The sequence below is a fragment of the Centroberyx gerrardi genome, chromosome 4, assembly GCF_048128805.1.
Source record: "Centroberyx gerrardi isolate f3 chromosome 4, fCenGer3.hap1.cur.20231027, whole genome shotgun sequence".
NCBI lineage: Eukaryota > Metazoa > Chordata > Actinopteri > Beryciformes > Berycidae > Centroberyx > Centroberyx gerrardi.
In genome coordinates this window covers 18,026,822-18,050,461 of record NC_136000.1, presented here as the reverse complement: position 1 = coordinate 18,050,461, position 23,640 = coordinate 18,026,822, and the positions used below count along the sequence as shown (strand labels likewise).

The 23,640-nt window shown below is 43.0% G+C and overlaps 1 protein-coding gene across 1 annotated transcript in view; it reads left to right on the top strand.

Annotated features, from left to right (window-relative positions):
* Positions 1 to 6,854: 6,854 nt before the first annotated feature.
* Positions 6,855 to 23,640, top strand: part of shank3a (SH3 and multiple ankyrin repeat domains 3a) — a 150,114-nt gene continuing 133,328 nt past the window's right edge. Inside the window, exon 1 of the mRNA XM_071911495.2 lies at positions 6,855 to 7,166. Within this exon, the coding sequence (XP_071767596.1) occupies positions 6,855 to 7,166 (312 nt within the window). The remainder of the gene's footprint in view (positions 7,167 to 23,640) is intronic.

Below are 23,640 nucleotides of genomic sequence, written 5' to 3'. Positions count from 1 at the left end.
GCTAAATGGCTCCAACCCTGATCCCCCCTGCCATGTGCAGCGTACACTTGGTGGCATTAAGCTAGCCCAAGCGCCGTAACATGCTTGACCCCCCACTCCCCCTGTATTAAGAGCTATGGTGGTGTGTTGGAGAGATGACGCGGTGCATGGTGTGAAACAGGTCTAAATTGGCTGGCTGGCTTTATGGAGGTCTCTCTGGGGAGCCCCATTGATTATTAATAGGCAGACTGCATCAAAGAGCCAGCTGCCACTCCAGCAGCAACCCTGGCAACACAGAGATCGACAGATACATCCACAACTTTCTGTGGTCAGAGAGAGTGAAATAACTAAATAGACAACAGAGACAGATAGTGAAAGCAAGAAGAGTGTGAGAACAACGGGAAGCAAGCAAGAGCAAAGATGGGAGGCGGAGAATCTGTGTGGATATGCTTTTTACACAGTGATGATTTTGTTCCTTGGAAAGAGTTTACAGTAAAACCTGCTCTTGCTGTCAATTTCCAGATGCGTACAAATATACCTTAGCCACATTCTTGCCTTTTACACACATGCCTTGTTTTAGAAACCTCAGTTCCATGACAAACACCCAGGCATATCGTCGTCGTATTGTCAGAACTCATCTAGAAGGTCCCATACAACAGCGTTTACTCGGGGTATCACGGTGCACCTCGCTGTCTTTTGGCGACAGTCTGCTCTGTTTCTCTGTATATTCATGCTTGCGTATCCTGTACTGAACTGTGTGTATCTGTATGCAAATTTGTCTATGACACAATATGGTACCACAAATCCGTGGTCAGAATGTGTCACATCAGCTTCAGTGGTGATGAGATCATTAGCGTAGCCCGGACTCCCAACAGCAGTGTGAAATCAGAGCAGAGAAATGGCCCCCTTCTCTCTGCAGTATAGGCAAAACAGAGATGAGGTTTTCCGTAACATTAAACTAAAATCTCTCTCTCTGTCATTGTGTGACACCTCCTGTATTGTCTGGAGGGGTGACGAATGAAAAGCTACAGTGGAGGCGCTTGCTAAGCAGGCATTCACCCCTGCCTAGCCACATCTAAACATTATATTGGTATTATAACTCATAAACGCCATGACATTAGGATTACCCTGCTGTGTGCTGAGGAGTAGCTCTGTAGTTTGCATGTGTGTCAGCTGTGTGTATGTGTGTGTGTATGTGCGAAAGAGAGGGGGGGCACATCTGCTTGTTGTGTCAGCCCGAGTGAACTGGGATAGAGACAGTGGCGTTGGGATGTGGTGCAGCTACTGTAGAGTATTGATTCCAAAAGCTTTTAGCGCATGGCTAATTTTCCATATGGGGCCTCTGCATGTGGCCCCGGGGCCCAGAAAGGGTCAGGCAGCGTTTTGTTTACACTGAGAGGCTAATCCTCGTGAGCTGGCTTAGTGTGTATGTGTGTGTGTGTGTGTGTGTATGTGTGTGTATGCGTGAAAGAGGGAGAGAAAAATTTTGTATGTGTGTTATCGAGAGACAGAGAGAGAGTGAGTGTGTGAGAAAGAGGAGCTAAATGCAAGACAGAGGGAGGATAGGCAATGTCATTATGTTAGAATTTCTTGATACTTAATTCCCACCAAGTAATATCACATTTACCATGCCAACTTAGAGTTTAAGTACAGTATGAATTTAGACTGAATGGCCATTTCGTTACCACTCCATTATTCAGCCTGATTGCCTCCTTGTTAGCCGTTTTCTCTGACATCATTTTCAGTGACATTGATGCTGGGCATATTTACTAACTTCTAAGAATGTTGGTCATTTTTGACAAAAATATCCACTTGGCAAAGACAATATGTTGGTTAAGGGGGTGATATCAACAAATATTATTCTGCTGAAACAGAATAATAAACGGTTCAAACTTTAGTCTCGCCCACAAAGGTGCTGATTAGCTCGATTGTTTCTCAGAACGAGAACAAGCCGTTGACTAGACCAACACCAGACTCTCTGAAGAAAATCTGAAGAGTGGGCAGGATGCGATTCAGGAGTCTGGAACCAGGCTAGTATGGATTGGGTATCTGGAAATTTTATATTCTTCATCATCTTTTATCTTGATTTAAAGGAAAAGTGAACGTCTTCTCCCCTCTCTTCTGGGGTCATATCTATTAAACGAGAGAAATCAGGCCATTTATCAGGCCCGGTAGCCTGATAAATCCCTTCTATCATGCTTCATTGCACCATGGCGGTCAGCTAAAACTGCTTTCTTCCCTTTTGTTTGACGCTTCTCTGATGCCTCACCAATGAAATATCTTCATTCAAATACATTGTGGGAGAGAGAGAGAGAGAGAGAGGGAGAGAGAGAGGTAGCAAGAGAATAGAAGATGAGATAATAAAAGAATGAAAATGTTTTAACAATGTTGTAAGGGACAGAGAGATAAAGTTTTTGTGTGTGTGTGTGTGTATGTGAGTAAGAGTGGCCCCAGATGACTCCAGTTCGTGAGTGGCCATGACATTTGCTTTACCAGGTGTAGAGGAGCGTGAAGCAGACTCTGATGGGGTCCGTGAACAGTTATCACATTTACTCCAGGCCACGGGCTATGTGGCTGGTTTGTCACTGCTGACTGTACTTGACGCGCTCCCTGCCTCTCTCTCTCTCTCTCTCTCTCTCTCTCTCTCTCTCTCTCTCTCTCTCTCTCTCTCTCTCTCTCTCTCTCTCTCTCTCTCTCTCGCTCTCCCACCCTCCCTCTCGCTCTCCCATCCTCTCTTTCTCCCTACTCGTTTCTTGGCCCACTGACTCTCAGCCACATCCTCTCTGACCCTCTCTGCTTCATGCCACCCCAGCCAACCCCTTCTCTTTATCTTTCTCCCTTCCTCTGCCCCAGCCCTCTTTTTTTTTTCTTCTCTTTTTCCCTGTGTGTTTAGCAGGAACCAGGTAAGGCTGACTGACTGCTGGCTGTGGACCAGTGTTGGGTCTGTGAATCTCCTCATGTACAGCTCTACGGCGAGGACCTTTAAAGCCTAGCGGATGCTTCAGATATATGCATGCATTGCACTGGTTCCACGCACACTGCTCTGTACGGTCATGAATTATTCACTTTGTTTTCACCGGGCTGGAGCGTAAGAGACGGGGCTGCGAGAGAGAGAGGGATAAGGGAGAGGGAGGGGGGTGAAAGAGATCTGAGCTGAAGAGAGAGGAGGCAATAGTTGTTAGCTGAGGCATGGGAGCTAGTCTGCTTATAATTCTAGTCCACTCATAATATTCCCAAGAAATGGGGGGTGGGACAAAGAATCTGGACTGCAGTGTTAAGCTATAGGTACTTCTATAGCTTCCATATTTATTTAGGCTTGCTTGGTCAGCTGCCAGGTCTCTAAGCACATATCAGATATGCAGTTATCACATTATATTATGCATTAGTGTTTGTTCCCCTTTTCTCTTGCCATTTGTCCACACAGATAACTTGCTCCTTGTGTGGAGACTCTCTCTTCAAGTGCTGTTACTCACTCAGTTTATTCTAGCATGATGCAAGTACGATGAAATCCCTCCCTGGCCTGCCCCAGCTATCTGGGGGAAGTCATTATTGCTTATTGGCAAGACATCTTAGCCCCATCTGCCATACTCCCAGAACTTTATGCTTCTTAATGTATGATCTAGTTCATGTACTCACATAATTCTAGGCATGATTCACTTCTAATGAGTCAGTTGTTGAAATCTGGCTGCTGATATCGTATGAGGCAAAATTTTCAGCTTCACAGCTTTTGTACTCAGTGGTCTAACTTTCAAAGTTATAAATATCTTTTTATGTTGATGGAGGCTAGTAACACAATGTGTTGTAATTTGCTGGGAGACTTTTGGGAACCCATTGTGCCAGTTTTGTAAGACATGGAGATCCATTTGGCCGGGTACTATAAGGGCACAGAATTGGTTTGTATAATATGAATATAGAGTTACACTACTGGCTCTGGGTAAGAGTAATCAATTTTCCATGCCCTCCAGCCCTGGCTGATTGAAGTGGCACGCAGGTACAGTGATCTGCTAAATCCTCTAGTGTATTAGTGCTACCTGCCGTGCTCTCTCTCCAATGCTAATGGGATTACATAGAGTGTCCAGCAGTGACAGAGCACTTCCTCACATGCGGGCCTCTGTGGGGCACGGTAAATACCCCCCGGGTGAAAATATGCTCATTTCACCTTCTGGTGGATGAGTGCAACATGCAGCCCACAATTTTCAATGACAGAAAGATGCTACTCAGACAAGATTTATTGTGAAATCAGGTGGATTTATGATCGGATTGCATTCTGTTTTATACCTTAGATGATGTTAATTGTCTGAGTCGTATATCTCTTTGTATTGTTTGTGTTTACCTCAGCTGAGAGCAAACAAGTGCTTCCAAATTAGCACAAGTATCTGCTCTGAGACTCCCCCGTCAGTTAAGTCTTTCCACAAGGTCGTGAAGCATATAGGATAGCAGCAGGATTTGCTTTTAAACTCTTTTCTCTGAGCAGCTCTCTGCAGAAATCTGAGGCTTTTCTGATATAATGAGGTGATATTTTGGCTAAAATTATCATCACAGAAAATGCACTGAGACACATGCAAACTTTACAAGAGGAAGAACCACTGACAAACTATCCTCTCTCTCTCTCTCTCTTTCTCTGTCTCTCTCGGTCTCTCTCTCTCTCTCTCCCAATCAAACATACATAAGTATGTATGCAAATTTGCATGCACGTGCACACACACATGGAAATGTATACAACCACACTCTGAAATGCAGAGGAATTACACTGAAATGTTGATGAAAATGCACATCTTTCATCAGCTAATACCAATATAAACTCAAAAAGTATTTTATTGGCAGAACTTTCCTCATGTTGCAATGCAATGCTATGCATTAGTTAGTATTTGGCTGGCTTTTTAAGGTCAGAAAATATTTTTTCTGAGGCTGTGGGAACATATTCTCTAAGCTCCAGAACGTGAAATGTAAATTGTGTTTTTGAGTGAGAAATGTGTCTGCCAGGAGGACAGGGGTGCTGTTGATCTAAAAAGTGGAACCAATGGAGGACCATGTCTTCATAAGTCCCCTGAGGAGAGGACACTGTGCGGAAGAATCTTGACATTGGATTAATGTGCGTAAATACTCTTGAAGTCTGTATTGGTGTATGTGTCCCTGTGTGTTTGCGTGCTTGTTTGCCTGCATGCATGTGTGCGCGTACATCTGCATGTGTGTCGGCACAAGCGCTTGTATTTTCTTGTGTACCAGCAGCTGGAGAGCTTTCGTCACTCGTATTCTCCCTGAAGTGGCTTGCTTTCAGTATTTTGCGGTAACAAAATACTGTCTCGGGACTGTCAGGTCAGCTCGAGCAATGATGGCACGGAGAACACAATGAAGCAAGGCACTGACTTAAGATCACAATTAATATTTTACAGCCCTGCCACAAATGTTTCATGGCGCATTTTGCTTGCATAAAAAAGCTCACTTGTTTAAACGGTGGACAGTCACTGCTCAAGCCCTGAAGTGTCTCGCCCACCACACAGAGGTCATGCGCTGTTCTCCTCTGTGATCAGCATGTACACTGTAGTCTAGAGTTTTGAGTTCAATTGAATGTGACAGCATGAACTACATAGGCCAATACCTTCAGCATGCTGGCCTGTGGACATGGCTGTAGGACGGCACATCTCCCTTCTTAAAAATGACAATCACTGAGTGGGTCATTGCTATAGTATGCTAGTTTTACAATACATCTAGTCAAGTTTATTTGTATAGCCCTTAATCACATTTACAAAAAGTCTCAAAGGGCTTCACAACGGAATGAAACAATAGATGAAACCAACATCCCCCAATCTTAGACCCTCAATGAGAAAGGAAAGGAAAAACTCCCACGAAAACTTCATCTACATCTATTGCGGTTTGTTTTATCTCCGTGTCACAGTGTTTGCCAGGGAGCTATGTGATCGGCGCACCCCCACAGAGAGATAAAGTGAAGCATGAAGGCTAGATCCTGCCCAGCATTGATCTGACCCCACAGCACCCCCTCCCTCTTTCGCACTGACCTGACGTCATCGCACTGTCAGCGCACCACAGCAAAAGCAACAGTGTTTTAATTTCTGTGACAGCATCAGTGTCACTCTATCACATTGTCGCATCAGCAGAGTTCAGTTTCATATGGTAATGGAGCTGCGCAGGTACCTCAGGTTTTGTCATAGATTTTGCATTCATTGCTTATATTAAAAAAAGTAATGTGTAATATCAAACTTAAGTATGGCCTAATTGTTCTGTTGGCTTTTGTGCAGTGGCCTTATCCCTTATCCCCTAAGACTAATTGGGTAATTCTGTTGCTGTCAAACACTATTCAAACACACTAAAATACTCAGTAAAGATCCAAACATTTTCATGCAAATGATAATTAATCCCCCCCATTCTGCCTCATTCTTCCCTTTTGCTTTTATCTATTTTGTGCTATTTAGAGATTGAATATGTACCGCCTTTGTGTTAATTGCATTAGGCTTATCTTTTGTGCAAATCACAAATTAGAGTTAAATAATTTCACACTGTCCTGTGATTGTAATTTCTTCCATCTTGCCTTATCTGCTCATCTCTTCTCAGGTTTAGTTGCAAGTTCCCTTGGTACTTATCTTCTCTTCGTCATTTTGCCCCCCCTCCTCTCCTTCTCTCTCTCTGTAATCCCCTATTGCCCCCTCCTCTTTGCCCGTTCCCTCTCTCTCACCCTCCTTTCTCCCTCTCTCTCTCTCCTCTCTCCCTCCCTCCCTCTCTTTTTCTCTCCCAGGCGAGTGATGCACGCTGCAAGCGGTGTGTGTGTGTAGCGTGAGCGAGAGCCATCGGTGTGTGTGCGTGCGCGTCTGTGTGTGTAGAGAGAGAGAGAGACACAGACCGAGCCCCTCACACGGAGCATGCCTCTGCGTCCGGCAGCCGGCAAACATGAGCCACCCAGCCCTCCACGGCAGGACCAGCAGCAGCAGCAGCACACACACACACACTCACACACACTCACACACCCTTACACACACGCAGCAAACGGCAGCCAGGGGGCCAGCACTGACAGCGGCAGCTCCCGGGAAGAGGACAGCGGCGTTCCCGTTCCTGTCGGCGTTCCGGCTTTCCGTCCCGGTACAGAGCGGAGCCCCAGTGCAAGAGGACCCATGGAGGAACCGACAGGCAACACGGTGGTCATCCGCATTGGAATCCCAGACCTACAACAGACGGTAAGAGACCGTTCTGTAGCCACTGTTGGAGAGAGGGAAAGAGAGAGGGAGGCTGCCTCTCCCCCTCCTCTCTGACTGGGAGCTCTCTCCCTTTCTCTTCTGTCTGCTTTATGGGTTTATGCTCGGTTTCGTTTTAATGTCTCCAGTTTTTACTCTTTTCTCTCTTTCTATTCTCTCCTCCTTTCATCTTCTCCCTCTGTTTTTTTGCCTCTTTCTCCCCCTCTCTTTTCTGTCTCTGGTATGTACACTTATTGGCTGTATTTGCTTGCTGGCTCCTCGGGGTTTCACTCTCTCCTCCCCCTTTTTTGCACCGATGTCTTGCTAATAAATCTACCTCTTCATTAACTGGGCTTCAGCTGACTTTGACAACTGGCCACTTAGGGTGAGAGGGAGAGGGAGAGGGAGGGAGAAAGAGAAAGGCATCAGGGAAAAAAGAAGGCTGTGAGAGGCATTGTAAATTCACAAAGAAGACACAAAGTAGAGAGCAGAGAGAGTTCTACCTGGACTGTGAAACTTGCTCTCTCTCTCTCTCTCTCTCTCTCTCACTCTCTCTCTCACTCTCTCTCTCTCTCTCTCTCTCTCTCTCTGCTCTGTGTCCAGTCCTTCTTTCAAGACCTTTACCCAGCAGTTTGCCTATAGATGTAACCAGTCTCTGTGTACTCTTGCGGCATCGCTTGCTGGAAAACTGCAGAACCACTAGCCTGTGACATTGATCCCATCCAATCCTTTATTTTCCCTTGTTTCGATGTATGCACTGTTCCTCTCTGCACTATGCAAATTACTGTGACCATACTGAAGTGTGTATGTGTGTTTGCGCGCATCTGTGTTTTTGTTTGTGGCAGAAGGTGGTATGGAACAGAGCAGATGTCCAGATAAGAGTATTTATTTTTCAAGCTCTGCTTTTGTGATTCAGATGGATTCATTGGCAGTGATCTTGTCATATTTGAGTACACATAATTAACTTTGGGAAATCTTATGAGACTGATTTGAACTAATCTGATTGAACTAATCTAGTAGTGATTCTTCTTTTAACTATACCTGCACTTTATTCCCTTTTCAGTGGCTGTTCCCATGAGCGCTTTTTGACAAGTCATGTATGAAAATTAGCTTAAACAGAGGATGATGGGCTGGAACCCCACATAAACTCAGCGCTAGAAGAAACATTTTATCCTTCATTGGTTGTAGAATGAAATCGAGTGGGGTCATATAGGGATATCTCTAACTAACCACTTTTCTCTCTCTCTCTCTCTCTCTCTCCCGCTCTCTCTCTCTCTCTCTCTCTCTCTCAGTAGCACACATAAGATCACACTCACAGAAAGACACCATGTGACATTTTTTATGTAACAACACGGCATTAAGCTTTCATTACTACTGTGCCTCTGTGTCAACACTCCTCTACTCTTCCCCCCTCTCTCCTGCTCTCACATTTTCACTGGAGACATTCTCTGCTAATGGCATAGCAAAATGCAGATTAAACTTCCACAGCCAGTCAACGCCTCCTCCCGCTCAGGTGCTCAGTTGGCTTAGGTGGCTTAGTTGAAGTGTCCTTTTGATTTTCCCTCCAGACAGTGACGGCAATGCCAAGGTGCTGTTTTTGTGTTTCCGTTATTGTTGTTCAGCTCATTGTTGTTGGCTGCTTGGCTGAAATGACCCATTGTATCTTAGCGAGGCTCCAGCACTGCATGCTGTGTGGTCAGAATGAGGAGGGAAAATGAAGACAGGAAAAAAAAGGAAAGGGAGAGCGGCGAGAAAGAAAAGAGAGAATTCCCCAAAGGCTCTGCAGGATCTCTGGCTGTGAACAAAGCCATATTCCATCCAGCACACACACACGCACACACACGTGCATGAACATGCACACACATACACACACACACACAAACACATATGCATGCACATGCAAACACACACAAACACGCACGCATGTGCACACCCACACACACACACACATACACACACACACACATGCCCACAAGCCTTAATCCCATAACACCGATTGCCAAGGGACTCCCCTTAATGTGCTTACGCAGTGTAAAGATGCGCAACAAAACACCAATTTTACACTCAGAGAATGGCAGTTAGTCAGATATATGGACACACAGACAGAAAGACAGACAGACATAAAGCCTGACAGACAGATAGACACAAAAGACAGATAGACATAAAGCCTGACAGAGCGACAGACAGACAGACAGACAGACAGACAGACAGAGAAAGCCTGGCGGACTGACAGACAGACAGCGAGGCAGATGACGGATGGCCAGACTCTGACAGTTTGAGTCCTTTATGGAGCAGTCAAAAAGTGACATGTGTGTACTCACAGAGTGAGCAGGAGATTACACTAGAATAGTCAGCCTGAAGTAGGATTACACATCTCCTGCTGTGTTTCAAGCCTGGATCAGGAGAATGAAGCACCATGCAAACATCATGTCAGGCAACACTTTCCCTCCAGCAGGAAGGAAGGAAGGAGTGATGCCTCGGGGGGTAAAGCCATAGTCTAAAGTGGCATAATCGTCACACCTCTCTTTTCTATGCCTGTCCTGTTAGATCTGTTTGTCAATGTTTTTGCCAACCAGGTAGCCTGAAGTATTGGTATATTTTGACGCTGGATTTCTGGCTGTAGATGTGTACTGACGCCCCCTTGGCAAGCATGATGTGTTCAATGGAAATTACCAACAATCTCAAAGATGAAACCCTATCTACATATTAAAGCTGCACTAGGCAACTTCACACTTTGGCAACCCCAAGAGGTAGCAGGAGGTAACGGTTTGAATCTCTGAAAGTTTGAAGGACTTCATTACCCAGAAATCAAGTAACGTGACATCAGTAAACTGCACACTCCTCGGACCTAAATTTCTTCTTCTTAGTGGCTGGTAGAGGTGGAGATGCTGAAAAAAGTTGTGGTGGAGATGGTGAGTTGAGCTTTCTCACGGTGGAGCGCTCGCTCACTGCTGTTTAGGAGAAAGATTTGTCATTTGCTCATAAGTTTTGATTTGTTACTTCCTTTCCTGCCAGTGGCCATACCTGATCTACAGGGTTTTATTTAGGGGGGATGGGATGCTTTTCTCTACAGCCTCAGTTTGCAATTTAGACAGATAAGGTGTATTTTTGCACAAAAATCTTGCATAGTGCAACTTAAAATAAGTACTGTATCTTGGCAGTACTAGACAGCAAAGTTGCATTAGCAGTCAACACCACATACAGTATTTGTTCATTCAGACTGTCGGGCAGATTATTTGCTAAGATTGTGAGTTTTTTTTTTATTTTTTATTTTTTTTTATCATGGGCATCATTTATCATTCATCATATCCAACTCCACCAAAAGTCCATTTCTATGATTGGAGCCAAGAGAGACAGCTTCCCAATACTGCTAATGGGTGTCATTCATCTCTCAACAGAGAGGGAGACACTGACATACATAGTCTGCCCCACTACTTTCTTATACTTGTGTAACCTACGTCCATCCTCATTCTTCCTTTGCTTCTTTTCTACCTATCTCTGTCTTTTCTCTCTTATTGTCTTCATTCATTCACAAGTAGTATTTTGTGTTCAGCGGTGATGATGGCTATGCTGCAAAATGCAACAAAGTCAGCAAATGGACGTTTGGAATGAATAAAAAATATAAATTGCTCAACCTTAAATGGGTATTTTCCTCTTTCCATTTGTTCTGTCTCTCCATTATTCCACTTTGAATTTCATGTTGTCGTTATTTCTTCATTTTCTAAGGTTGTAAACCCCCTGTCTTTCTTTCTTATTTTCCCTCTATCTCCTCTCTCTTCTGCCTCTCGTTTCACCTGCCCCCTATCTCTCATCCACGCATCATGTCTTTCCCCCCTTTTCTGACTCGAGTCTTTCCATTTTTCTGCACCACGTAACACTGGTTTGACGGTCTGTCTATTCCTCCTTCCTCTGCAGGCTGCTCACACATGGTGCACACATACACACACACACACACACACACAGATTGACATATGCACACACCGTTGTATCACTTATTGGTGGGTTCCTCCTCTCTGGAAAGCCTTTCACGTCCTCCTGTTGCTATTTTTAGCTTCATTCACAGTGGCAGCAGAGGCACAAGACGTGGCTAGCATATCCCCACCTCCCTCTCCATCTGCCCACAGCACCCATCAGATAGATTAAGATAGGGAGAGGGAGAGAGGGATAACCCAGTGTAGCACATCCCGATTTCCCCTTCCCCATATCCCCATCTCGCCTCCGATGCATCCCTCTCCCTCCCTAGCTCCCACTCCATCTGTCCATCCAACGCCGCCCAGAGAGAGATAGAGCAGAGAGGAGGAAGAGGGAGTGAACAAGAGAGGTGTAATTGCCCAGCACACCTGACAGCAAGACGGGCAGAGCCAGAGTTTGCTCTCTGAGGCCAGCCATGCCAAACCAGCACTGTCCATGGAGACAGTGGAGTTGTCCCGGCCCAGAACGGCCCGTGAGACAAGGCAAAATGGAGCCAAGTTTCTACCTAACCAAGAATAGAGAAGGGCTGCATCAGCCATGCAAACCTTTTTTGTCAACTTTTATTTAACCATGTGAGATCCATTGAGATTATAATCTCTTTTTCAAGGGAGAACTATTCAAAAAGCATCAAGACAAGCATAAAATTTGTAGACCAAGAGCGTACAGCAAAGACAGAATGCAGTCAAAGTCACATAAAAGAAAGAGCAAGGCAAAACGATGTATAAAAGTACTGAAGAGAAAGACAATGGGGGGAAGTTGCCCTGTTTGGCCCTCCTACCCAGGATTTGGTTACACAGTTCAACTGGCTAGATGAAAAATCTAGCCAGGGTCTCTCTCTCCGGGTGGAGAGAGAGTCTCTCTCTCCGGGTGGAAATATCCCCACTTTTTTGATTTGTTCAAGCAGGATGACAAGCACATTGTTGTCAATTGTAAATTGTGTGCAGGTGCAAAAAGCACTTTACCCTGCAAATTACGTGACATCAAATCTCCTGAAGCATCTGCTTAAACAGCCTCTCCACACAGAAGATACAATCACCAATTTTAGAGGTGTAACAGAAACGTAATATAACACATAGTGTAAAGAATTACTGCTCTCAGGGAGTAATGGGTAATGAGATATCACTTTTGAAATGAGTAATGCATTGGGTTTTTTTCAGCCCAACACTGCTCCAATTACCTGTTTCCCTTCCAACCACTCCATCCAACTGTTATTTGTTGAGTAGCCCGGAGTAAAGGATATCCTGCAGAAAAGGAAAAGTGAGCCAGGCACAAGTCCAGACGAGTTCCAATCCCAAGTGTAACCCTAACCCAGACCTTTCCCCAACTCTAACCCTAACCCACCTGTGCTGACTTTTGCACTGACAGTGACAGTGTTGCATTGTGTATTTTGTTGTATTGGGCAGTTGCTGAAACCAATCTTTTCTCTTTGCGGTCCCAACACTTTAGCCAAAGCAGTAACGCTGAAGTAATGAGAGGACAATTGTTCTTTTTGAGATCATGCATTTGGATGCCATTAAGTCAAAACATCGAACAGTTAATGTTGACTAGGGGATAGCCAATTCTCATTTAACTCTGTGATTGCTGTATTGATCAGCTCACCTTTTGGGTTAAGTCTATTCCTTAGCTTCTATTTTCTCATTTCTCTCTCCCCCTCATTCACCCAGTCACTCTCTCTCTCTCTCTCTCTCTCTCTCTTTATTTCTCTCTCCTTCTTTGTTCCCCTCTGTCTCTGTCTCTGAGGCTGGTCTGAGAGAAGCCTAGGAATTGATGGAGACATTAAGCCCAATCAGACTGAGCTTTCGTTTCAGGTCTGGCCGCGATATCCATTGTGTTTGTGCAGGCAGAACACCTCTCTCCATTGTAATATTCCAGCTGTAACCAGAAACGAGATGGCTGTAATATTCACTATGTGATTTATTCTTTAGCATTGGAAGGCTGGTGTGGCTTCCACCAGGAAATGAAATGGTCAAATTTAGTACCAATCTATGATGAGAGACTTCTGCAGTGTGACTATGCGGTTTAACTGAAACGGTATGTACAGTAGCAAGCATCTCGAAGAGGCTTTGAACAGTGTCCTTGCAGTCAATAAGTTAATACTCTACCTTGCTGCCAATGGGACAAGAGACCCCCAGGCAATTTACACACTCTCTATAAGCTGCACTGCAATAGTGCTGCACTACATCCCACTTAACAGCAGGGGAGATCAACCTCTCCTGCTGTATCTGTAGAGAATAGACTCTCTCAGCAGCCCACTCCAAGGACAACTCCAGCGTAATTGGAGTTTTTGCTCATTTCCTGCATTCCCTTTCTGTTACATCACTGTATATCGTTTTCCAATGCTTTTACTGTTATGAGATATACTTTTTTTCCCCTTGTCTTAGTTGTTTTTCAAAGTAAATATTTTATAATAAACCAAATATTACCAAGTACTCCCAGTAAAGAAGTTAAAGCCGTAATTGTGTGTTTTACGGACTATAGCTGGCTTTGTCTGTTGGCTTGAAATGGGTTGTGATTGACAGAAGGCGGGTCCTAATGTAATCCCAGACAACGTTAGCTATTGGTTGAACTGTTCATTTTGGACGGCAGCTAGAAAGTCTTGTTTTTCACTCTTATTGTCTTGCTCTTATTGTGGTCCCTTTTTACAAAATTCAAATAAAAGACAATTACTACTTCATTACTGCAGCTACAACCCTAAGGCAAGCTTTGCACAGAATCTATACTTGTTTGCCATCATCTGGTTTAAAACCAAAGTACGATGACGATAATCCACTTTTAGGATCTAAAACGTTTTCACATTCAGACTTGGGCCCATCCATTCTTTTCCCATTTGCTCATTGCTTTGTTTTTCCAAAGATGGTCTACGTAAGGTTTCTCTCTTTCCTGCCCCTCCATCACCATACAGTCAGCATAGTTGGAGATATCAGAGCTTGTTTTCCCACCTTCAGAGGAAGCCGTTTGCTGCTGTTCATTCTTGTACAGTATGAAAAGCAACTCCCACAGACTTGAAAATTGCCTGAGTTAGATGATCCATCACAGTAAACATGAAGCCTTGATTTGGTTTTGTCAAAGTTTCTGTTTTATCGTCATTATTTGTGCCTGAGTTGAGTGTTTTCATATCAATCTGCCCATTTATTACACTCTGCTGATTGTCAATCACCTGAGACTCCTGAGGTAGAAATGGAAGTCCCCACCAGGAAATAATGCCTCAAATACATTACAAATTGTATTGTCACATCCATGTCTTTTTACTTAGGGTGTCTTTGTTAGTTGGGACAGCAGTTAATTTCAAGTTAGGTATGACACTGTAAAGTTTGTATTTTAAAAACGATAATTGTTAAAAAATCTTATTGCATTGCAAAATGATTTGGGGAAATGTAAAGTAGATGTAGACAGTAGTAAATGGCCTATAACTCCTATAACTCCTATAAATGACACCGGTATTGCCCTTTAACCGTACTTCTTTTCCCAGCATCCCACCCTCCTCCCTTCCCTTACCCCGCCTTATGCCACATCCGATGCCCCTAATATATTCCCACTTTCCAAACTTCCCTCCTCATATCCTCCTCATTTTTATTTTTGTTATGATCAATTTCCTATTTTGGCTGTAATCAGCAATATCTGCAAAGTCCAAGTGGAGGCTAAGCAGAATCATCAAGATGCTTACATCATAGTTGTGATTGGTGAAAGTTTTAAAGTTTTATAAACGTTGTTAACTCAACAGTTGTCTATGTATGTTATCTGCTCTTTTTCAGCCTCTCTTTGAGTGTGTGCATGCATGTGTGTGTGTGTGTTTGTATGTGTGTCTGTGTGTCTATGAGTGTTCATATCTCTCTAGTGACTGACGTTAACTGTAGGTCTAGTTGGCATATTCTGTCTCGCCTGTCGGCAGTAATGGAGAAGAGGACTTTAATCGATGTTTGTCGTGTGTGTGAGTGTGTTTGTGTGTGTGTGTGTGTGTGTGTGTGTTTGTCTGTGTATGTGTGTTTGTGCATGCGTGTGTCTGTCTGAGAGAGGGAGAACGAAGGTTGATGGCTGGAAAGAGAGAATCTGCCCTTCACTTCTGACACACGTCAAATACATTTCATCAAGGTGTGTGTGTGTGTGTGTGTATGTGTGTGTTTCTGTGTCTCTGTGTGCACTAATGCATAGGAGTGCACACTTGAATGTGCTTGTTATTACTGTGTCATATCACATAGCTCTTTCTATCTTGTAGATTCCAATACATTTTCAAATCCTTTCTTATGCCTCTTATAAACTTTGCTCACTGGCTTGAGTTATTCCAGAAGTGAAAAGTAAATCTGGAGGAGCAGCAGAAGAATGGCTGTCACTCACTGTCTTATGGTCTAACCTCTAATTCGAGCTGACTCCACTCTCTATCATCATCCTGTTTGGTATCGGTCCATTACCATATCGGAAAGTGTGTGTGTGTGTGTGTGTGTGTGTGTTTGTGTGTGTGTGTGTGTGTGCAGTTGATGAGTAATGATGTGTGAGATTGATTGTTCTCTAAGTGGTTCCTCTGGCCAGAGTGTATAATGGCTGAGCAATCCCAGCTGAGTGTGATACATGCGTGTGTGTGTGTGTGTGTCACGACTTTATGCCACATGGTTGAACATTTTAACCCAGCAATGTGAGCCAGTGAGATGAATGTAAAAGTTCACTAGTTTGCAAAAAACGATTGAGGGGCCAGACACAGCGATAACAACCTCAAGAAAATCCAGTACAATCCTTGGGGATGTGAGGAAGCTCTTTGAGTTTTGTGTACTGAACTGTAACATACAGTATATACAGTACAGTGCATTTACATACAGTATGTATGTCGCTCCCCAGGAGAGCATTGGCATGCAAATATGCAATAAAAAGATACCCATTCAATTGTCCATGCAAATGTATTATCAAGTACCGTGCCTTTTATTTTACACTAGCAGCAACACAATGTTGCCATGTATTTAAGCCAGCTGCCTATGTAAAATGTAAAGTGAGCATTCTGATATCATCGGCAGTGCATTGGAAACCTGTCAAGTTCAGCCCTGATAGTAAAAGCCAGGTAATAAATCCAAGTTGATAAATCAAATCCACAAGCAGCCATCCATGAATCTGTAATCACATCTGAATGCATTAGCTATTTATCTATGGAGATGTTAAGAAGCTGTGAGGTTAAAGGTCACTTTGATTAGCAGCCCTGATCCCTCCTTGGCGGGTGCGTCCCGGCTTACTTGGCAAGATTTCAAGGCGAATGAGAACTTTGCCACAGGAAGGCTTGGTAGATCTGTACTGCAGACAGTCGTATTTGAAGAGTGCTGAGAGTGCTGAGAGTGGTTCGATTATAGTAATGCACAGGAAAATCATTTCTTTCGTTCTCCATGCATTTGTGATAGAATGTATAATGCACCTATAAGAGTTTCTGCTCCCATAAAATCATATCTCTTCCCTTTACTGGTTGGTGTTGCACCTTGAAATGTTTATGGATCATATTTAAATGCTTTTTTTTCTGTTTGTTTGTTTGTTTTTATAGTTTTTTTTTATCCACAGAGAAAGAAGCAGATATATCTTTATACAATTTGAATACAATACAAGGGACAGTATCTTTATACAATTCATTAATTCAATTAATTTGAACTATCAATGCCATCTATTTATGTGTAAGTATTTGTGGAAAAGGAAAAGATGAGCCATGGTGCTCCAAGGCTTATCATCCTAAACTTCATGAATAAATAAATAATAATAATTATTATTTCAGCAGGATGTGAAGAAAAATAAAGGATTATTTCAATAATTAAAAAAAGATAACTTTATAACAACTTGGACTGCATGTACTTTAATCCAGATGGTCATTAAGCACAATGTCACAATTATCAGATGTACCGCATGCCAAAATGTCATTGTCTAGTTTCAGTGATGAGTTCAATGTTTTTGAGTGGAGTTATGAGAGGATTAAGGACACATTCCTGTCATTAACAGGTTGTAATGGCAGAATTATGACACCCATCTTCTAATCGATCCTGAATAGCCACACTCTTTCAAAATTTGATATTTAACTGGTTGTTTAACTCTCATTAATGTGAAACAGTGGTGTCTGAAAGTGTGAATGTCTCTAGGTGGCTACAGCAATAACAATGAAACATTGATTTCACACACAAGTATTCATATGCCTCCACAACAAATGAGTGATGAAGATGATGAAGACTATAGAGAAAAGGGGGAATTGCAGCAGGAAAGCAGTACATTAATGTTGTTTCTATCTTAGACGTAGTAAATCATATTAATCTGACACATGCTAAAATAAGGAAAAAGTATGCACCTTACAAATAAAAATATATATAGGAATGGTGAAATATATCATCAAATGATATTACTTTACATACTGTAATAAAAATAAAAACTGGAAAAAATAAACACTGGATTTCAGGCCAGTGATCAAGTACTTTTTAGAACACAAAACTAGAACAATTTTGCAAAGAAAATTCAGATTATAGTATGACAGTGTAATTGGCATTTCAATTCATGTCATTGGAATATATTATTTCAAGTTATACTGTGAGAGATTGTGTTGATGATAATAATGACAATGTGGGACTTGATAATGATGATGGCCATTATGATGGGGCAATAACACTGGAATGTAGAAAGTGTGAAAAGCTTTTTTCCCGCCGCTTCATCTTATTGGCTCACGCCAAGCGTAACGCTCCATGTTGGTGTGAAAAGGTGTAAGCATGCCATGGATATGAAGGGACAGATGATAATAAACTCATCTTTATTAGATTTTGTCTTAGCTTTCACTCACCTTAATATTTTTTGCCTACAAGAAAACTCACTGCAACACTGAGGCACTTTTTCATTGATTCTGATGTGGATTACTTCTTCTGGTGCACAATTTATTCATCATCATGCTATAAAGCAAGGAATCTCTGTCTGTATGTGTGTCCTTCGCATATCTCGAGAACTGTTCGTCCAACACTTGGCGGGTGTATTGCTGGGGACCCAAGGACGTGCAGTGCCGGATTGGACACGCGACACGTTCAATATTAATAAACTTTGAATAAACAAGCGAACAGCGCTCTGTGCAGCAGCTGGGCGGGGTGAACAGCGCTCTGTGCAGCAGCGGGGCTCAAAGCAAGTGACTGATAGCCTACGCCTATTGTGTGGTTTTGTTTTGTGAACCAGAATGCATTTCACCGGTGTTTCTGACCGCGAGTAGCCGCGACTTGGGTGTGTTTTTTCCAACACCAGCAAAGTTGTTTGGATGAGTGGTTCTCGAGAAAGCTGCAAGCAGCAATACTGTTCTGAACAGGCATGTTTTGAACGGGCACTGCACTAGTTTAAAGAAAAGAAAGAACTATTAAGAGCAAATCCTACCGTAAATGCATTGATTACAGCAAAGGGTGCACAGACTGTGTCGCCCTCACTGATGGACCGATCACCAAGGTGACTAGGCGGCACATCCACAACAGCGATGAGCTTGACATCTGTGGAAGGCAGCTTGTCAGGGAGATGAAGAAAAGAAGCTTAGAGTCCCTGGAAAGCACGTAGTGGATTTTTGGCAGGTGGCATCTCCCGCATCATTGATGCCATGAGTTCAGACTTGCCTCCAGCGGTAACACTTAAGAAAACAATTCAGCCGTACCACAAAAAACACAGTCAAGCAATCGTGGCTCCCCCGGAGCCTACAAGACCGATCTTGTCATTGCAGAGCTTTACCAGATGACTCTGGGTCATCTGGTAAACAGTGGACAGGCAAAACCATCTGAGCCTTTTCTGCTTCATGACAGCGGGCCGGGTCCTGACTGAAACCTGATATTCTCAACGGACACCAGTCATCAATTTATTTGCAGATAGAATGTCCTGGTAGTCCTTCTAGACCTGCCAGCAAAGTTATTTCAGCAAATCGGCACCATCTATGATTGTTATCTAGGCTCTGCAGTTCCCTTTGTGTACATGCTACTGCCCATTAAACAGCGGCTGAATATTTTGCAGTCACGGGTATTAGGTGCATGGGAGGAGCACCTCTATAAGAGTTTGGCTCTGTGTTTGTTCCTGCGTTCGTTTTGTTGTTGTTAGTTTGTTTGCTTGTTCATTTGTGTGTTAATAACTTTTGCAGTGCACACTGCTTAGGTGAATTAAGGTAGGCATTGTTTAGGCCATGCAGAACCCCAAGAGCTCTGCGTAAGGGAAATATAATGTGCGCCCATACACCAGGCAGTACGGTAGAAATCAAACAAGCATCAACCGACTTGAGGCTGGTGTGCTGTACATCCACATACCAGGAAGTAGCTCTGTGATTTTCTCACTGTAGTGGCTAAGTCAACGCATGAATTAAATATTTTGTTCAGCTGCTTTCTTAGTTACAACAGCACTGTGCTGCCACAGCACTTTGGTGTTAACAGGTGAAGTTTTTAAAATCAACATCGTTTCACTCACTGTAATCATGCAAACCCCCCACTCCACCCCCCGACCCGAGCACTAGAAAGCATTAATGCACTTATTTTAATGTGGGATATGTTGTGTCACCAATATGTGGAGGTGATATAAAACAGATATATAATGTTGTTTTAGGCAATGCATGAACAAGCTTTCAGTGCACTAAAGAGTCTTCATCCTCACTTCCTACCAGTGAAGCTCATGACAGATTTTGAGCTGCCTGCCATAAAAGGTTTCCCCTTGCTTCCTCCACCTGATGCAGGTGTGCTGGAGGCACATTCAGTGTTTCTCTGAGATGGCTGGACACTACAAAGCTGCCCCTGATTTTGCTACTTCCATTTGAATTACCACTGCTTCAGCCTGGAAAGATGCTTTGAAAATCTGTCTGAGCATCACGTTGATCAAGAGGAGCTCAGCCTCAGGTACTTCGAGGATGTCTGATTGGGAAACCCACAAGAGACCAGCAAAATACTCATATTATATTAATTTATGGTAATAATAATAATAATAATACTAATGAGAAGAATAAATAAGACTGTATTCCTTTTTTGCGTACAGTAGCTCTGTGGAACTGTGATGCTGCTGTCCTGGATGGGCAGGCCAGCACCAGCAACACATCAGAATGTTGGCATTGCTTATTCACAGACTTTATGTTCACCTCACACCTGTCGCTATGGATGTTTATCGAGGTGTTGTAAAAACACTTAAGTCTGACCAGATTCAACATTAGGAGCTTGGTTGCTTGTCAGCTAATAACGCACCAGAGACTCAGAGTCAGAACCAGACAGAAGCACCTCAGGAGAGAATTTCTCAAGTGGGGCTGCGGTTGAGTTCCTGTGTTGTGTGATACTGTACATTTCATTTTCCACCATGAAATGTACTACTAATGTACTGAAATGTAAAGACTTTTTTGTAACTTTTGAACTTCATTTGTCTTTGTCTTGGTTTCAACCTTTTCCAAACATTGTAAAAAAAAAAAAAAATAACACTGTTGAGATACATTTCTTTTTTAAGAGATATCATTTTGTCGGCATATTTATTTACATTTTACAAACAGTCATCCTGTTCATTCAGCATGCTGTTTTGAGAGTAAGATAATCTATTCACATAGTGGAGAACTAATGGTCTTAGTTAGGACTAGGCTATAATGTTTGACCTTGGAATAATATGTTTTTCTTGGAGAATGGAAATTCAGATTAGAGTATAACTTTTCCAACAAATAGTGAATTTACCTTTTAAAATGGAAATAGGCATTATTAACCAAATGGCATAATTGAACAAATATACCATTATTAAACAAATTACCATATGTAGTGAGTAAGCATGCGGCCGCAGACAAAAAGTGGTTGAAGGAACTTACAAGTTTAAATCTCCTGTCTGCAAGACAGCAGTCAAAAATGTAGCAAGTTTCCCTGGCGACCAGCTAGGGTGCACCACTCTTTGGCACACCCTGAATAATGGCTGATGATATGCAAATTCAAGGAAACAGAGGCTGGAGTAAAGAAAAAGGCTGAGAGGCAGGCAGGATAAATATGTGTCCTGTGATGCAGAACCTGTCCTTCTGTATAACTATGCAACTTTATAGTCTGTTTAGTGACTGCAGACAGTGTTTTGCTGCACCTGTCTGGCGAGGTTTTTAAGATGCAGGGTAGTCCTCTGTGTCGTGTTGCCTTGGTCCTACACTAGAGGATGCAGAGAGATAAGGTGTTAGTTTAAAATGCAGGGCAAGGCTGTGTGTGTGTGTGTGTGTGTGTGTGTGTGTGTGTGTGTGTGTGTGTGTGTGTGTGTGTGTGTGTAAGAAAGAGAGAGAGAGAGAGAGAGAGCAGCAGAGAGAAAGCGGGAGACAAAGACAGAGAGCTGCTGAGGAATCTATGTAGTATGCATGTGTCTGTTGGTGAGTATGTTTGTGTGTGTGTGTGTTTGTGTGTGTCTGTTTGTGAGTATGTTGGTGTGTATGTGTGTGTGTGTGTGTGTGTGTGTGTGTGTTATGACTCCATCCGTAGCTGAGGTTTTGTTTGTAACATTTCTGGAAGTTAGTCGATACCCATGTCAAAACCCCATGGTGGTAACACTCCTAAGCTGAAATAGACCCGTTTCACCACTTGACATGGACTGTGCTCCAACAGCGGATCAGATAAGAGAGTTCAAGAAACTTTCATGGTCACGTGGTGCCGGTGAGTGCAGGGTTTGCAGCACCAGCCAGGAGACTGAATGAGGTCAAATGCTGAATGTGAAGTGGCTGCCAGTGGCCACTGACCAGCGGTTACAGCATGCCAGCTCTTTACGGATGCAGGTCCAGGGTTCTCTGCAGATGAGAGATAAGGTTCCACTGACTCTCAGCATTTAAGGCTGCTCCATTTGTTTCTGTTAGAGCTTCCTGATACATATCTACAGTATAATCCTCTCTCTCTCTCTCTCTCTCTCTCTCTCTCTCTCTCTCTCTCTCTCTCTCTCTCTCTCTCTCTCTCTCTCTCTCTCTCTCTCTCTCTGCCTCTCCCTCTCTCTCTCTGCCTCTCTCTCTCTCTCTCTGCCTCTCTCTCTCACTTTCATACACTCTTCCTCTATTTCTCTCTCTGTTCTCTCACACACTACCTCTCTCTCACATTCTCTCTCTCTCTCTCTCTCTCTCTCTCTCTCTCTCTCTTTCCCATTGAAGCCAGAGAAAATGATAGATTATATCTCTCTGTGCCCTGGAATCTTTACCACGATAACAACTACAGGACATTGTTTTATTGAAGGCATTTGCTGTTGGCTTAAAGAAAATACTGTAAATTGAACCCCGTGATTAGGTCTGTCATGATGGCTCATCTCATACTGTATGATTTCCCCTTGGCCATTGTGATACCATGACAACAATTTCAACTCATTTAGACCTACAACGTCATTCATGTGACATATCATTCCATGCATCACTTACCTACAGACAGAAACATGTGAAAAGTTGCAGCTAAGTGGGACTGATCCAAACCACAGATTTATTTTATTTTTAGTGAACCAAAACTAAAAATCTGTTCTGGATTTTTGCTTGTGTTGTGGTTGTCTCTGGTGTCAATAGGTTATGAAATGGTAAAAATGTATAACTTAGTAACATTAACAGATGTTAAGAGAGACTTTCTGCAATGCTAGCCAGTTAGCTAAGCTGCGCAAGGAAATGCATGAGTTACTTGTCTTGTACTGTAAAGGAGACCCTCTGTTAAAGGAAAAATCCACCCTAAAACACTCAGGGTTCGAATCCGGACTAGGACCTTTGTCACATGTCATCTCTCTCTCTCTCTCTCTCTCTCTCTCTCTCTCTCTCTCTCTCTCTCTCTCTCTCTCTCTCTCTCTCTCTCTCTCTCTCTCTCTCTCTCCCGACCTTTCCTGTCTCTCTTTACTATGAACTGTCTAATAAAGCCTTGATGCTCAAAATATAATCTTTAAAGACAAAAGACATCCTGTAAAATGTAGCAAAATCACTTACTGAAGCAGGTTCAGGGTGGGTACAACATAAAAGTAAATTACAACACTCAACACTTTATAACTGCATAATATATAAAAGTATCCAGGGTGAAATTTCCTTTAAGGGATTTCAACATTCTGTCTATTGTGGTTTAAAAGCCTTTTAATAGACGAGGTGTGGCCATCCTTGTCACACATATCTGTAGAAATTACAACCGTTTTCGCCGTGTATCTAAATCATGATTTTTTCTTTGTGTGCTATACGGCAAGATAAGAGTTAAATGCTTTTTATCAGTGAGATTCATATCATACTGCTCCACTATAGTACTTAACCTATATCCCCCCCCCCCCCCCCCCCCCCACACACACACACACACACACACTTAAGCCCTCAGCTCTCCTTTCCTTGACAGCATGCCACTTCAACACAAATTAAACTCAACTATTCGCATCAAATGGACAGCATGAATCACGCACCGTTGTCCATAATTAGGCAAAGTCCAGCCTCAGCATTTTGTGTGTGAACAGAGCGTGTTTGGTGTGCGCACACGCGTGCCTTTCAAGGTGTCTGAATCTTGATTGTAGCCCATTAATCCGAGTTAATTGAATCAGTGCTGTTTTTCCCTCCTTGTCTCTGGGGTGTAGGATGGTA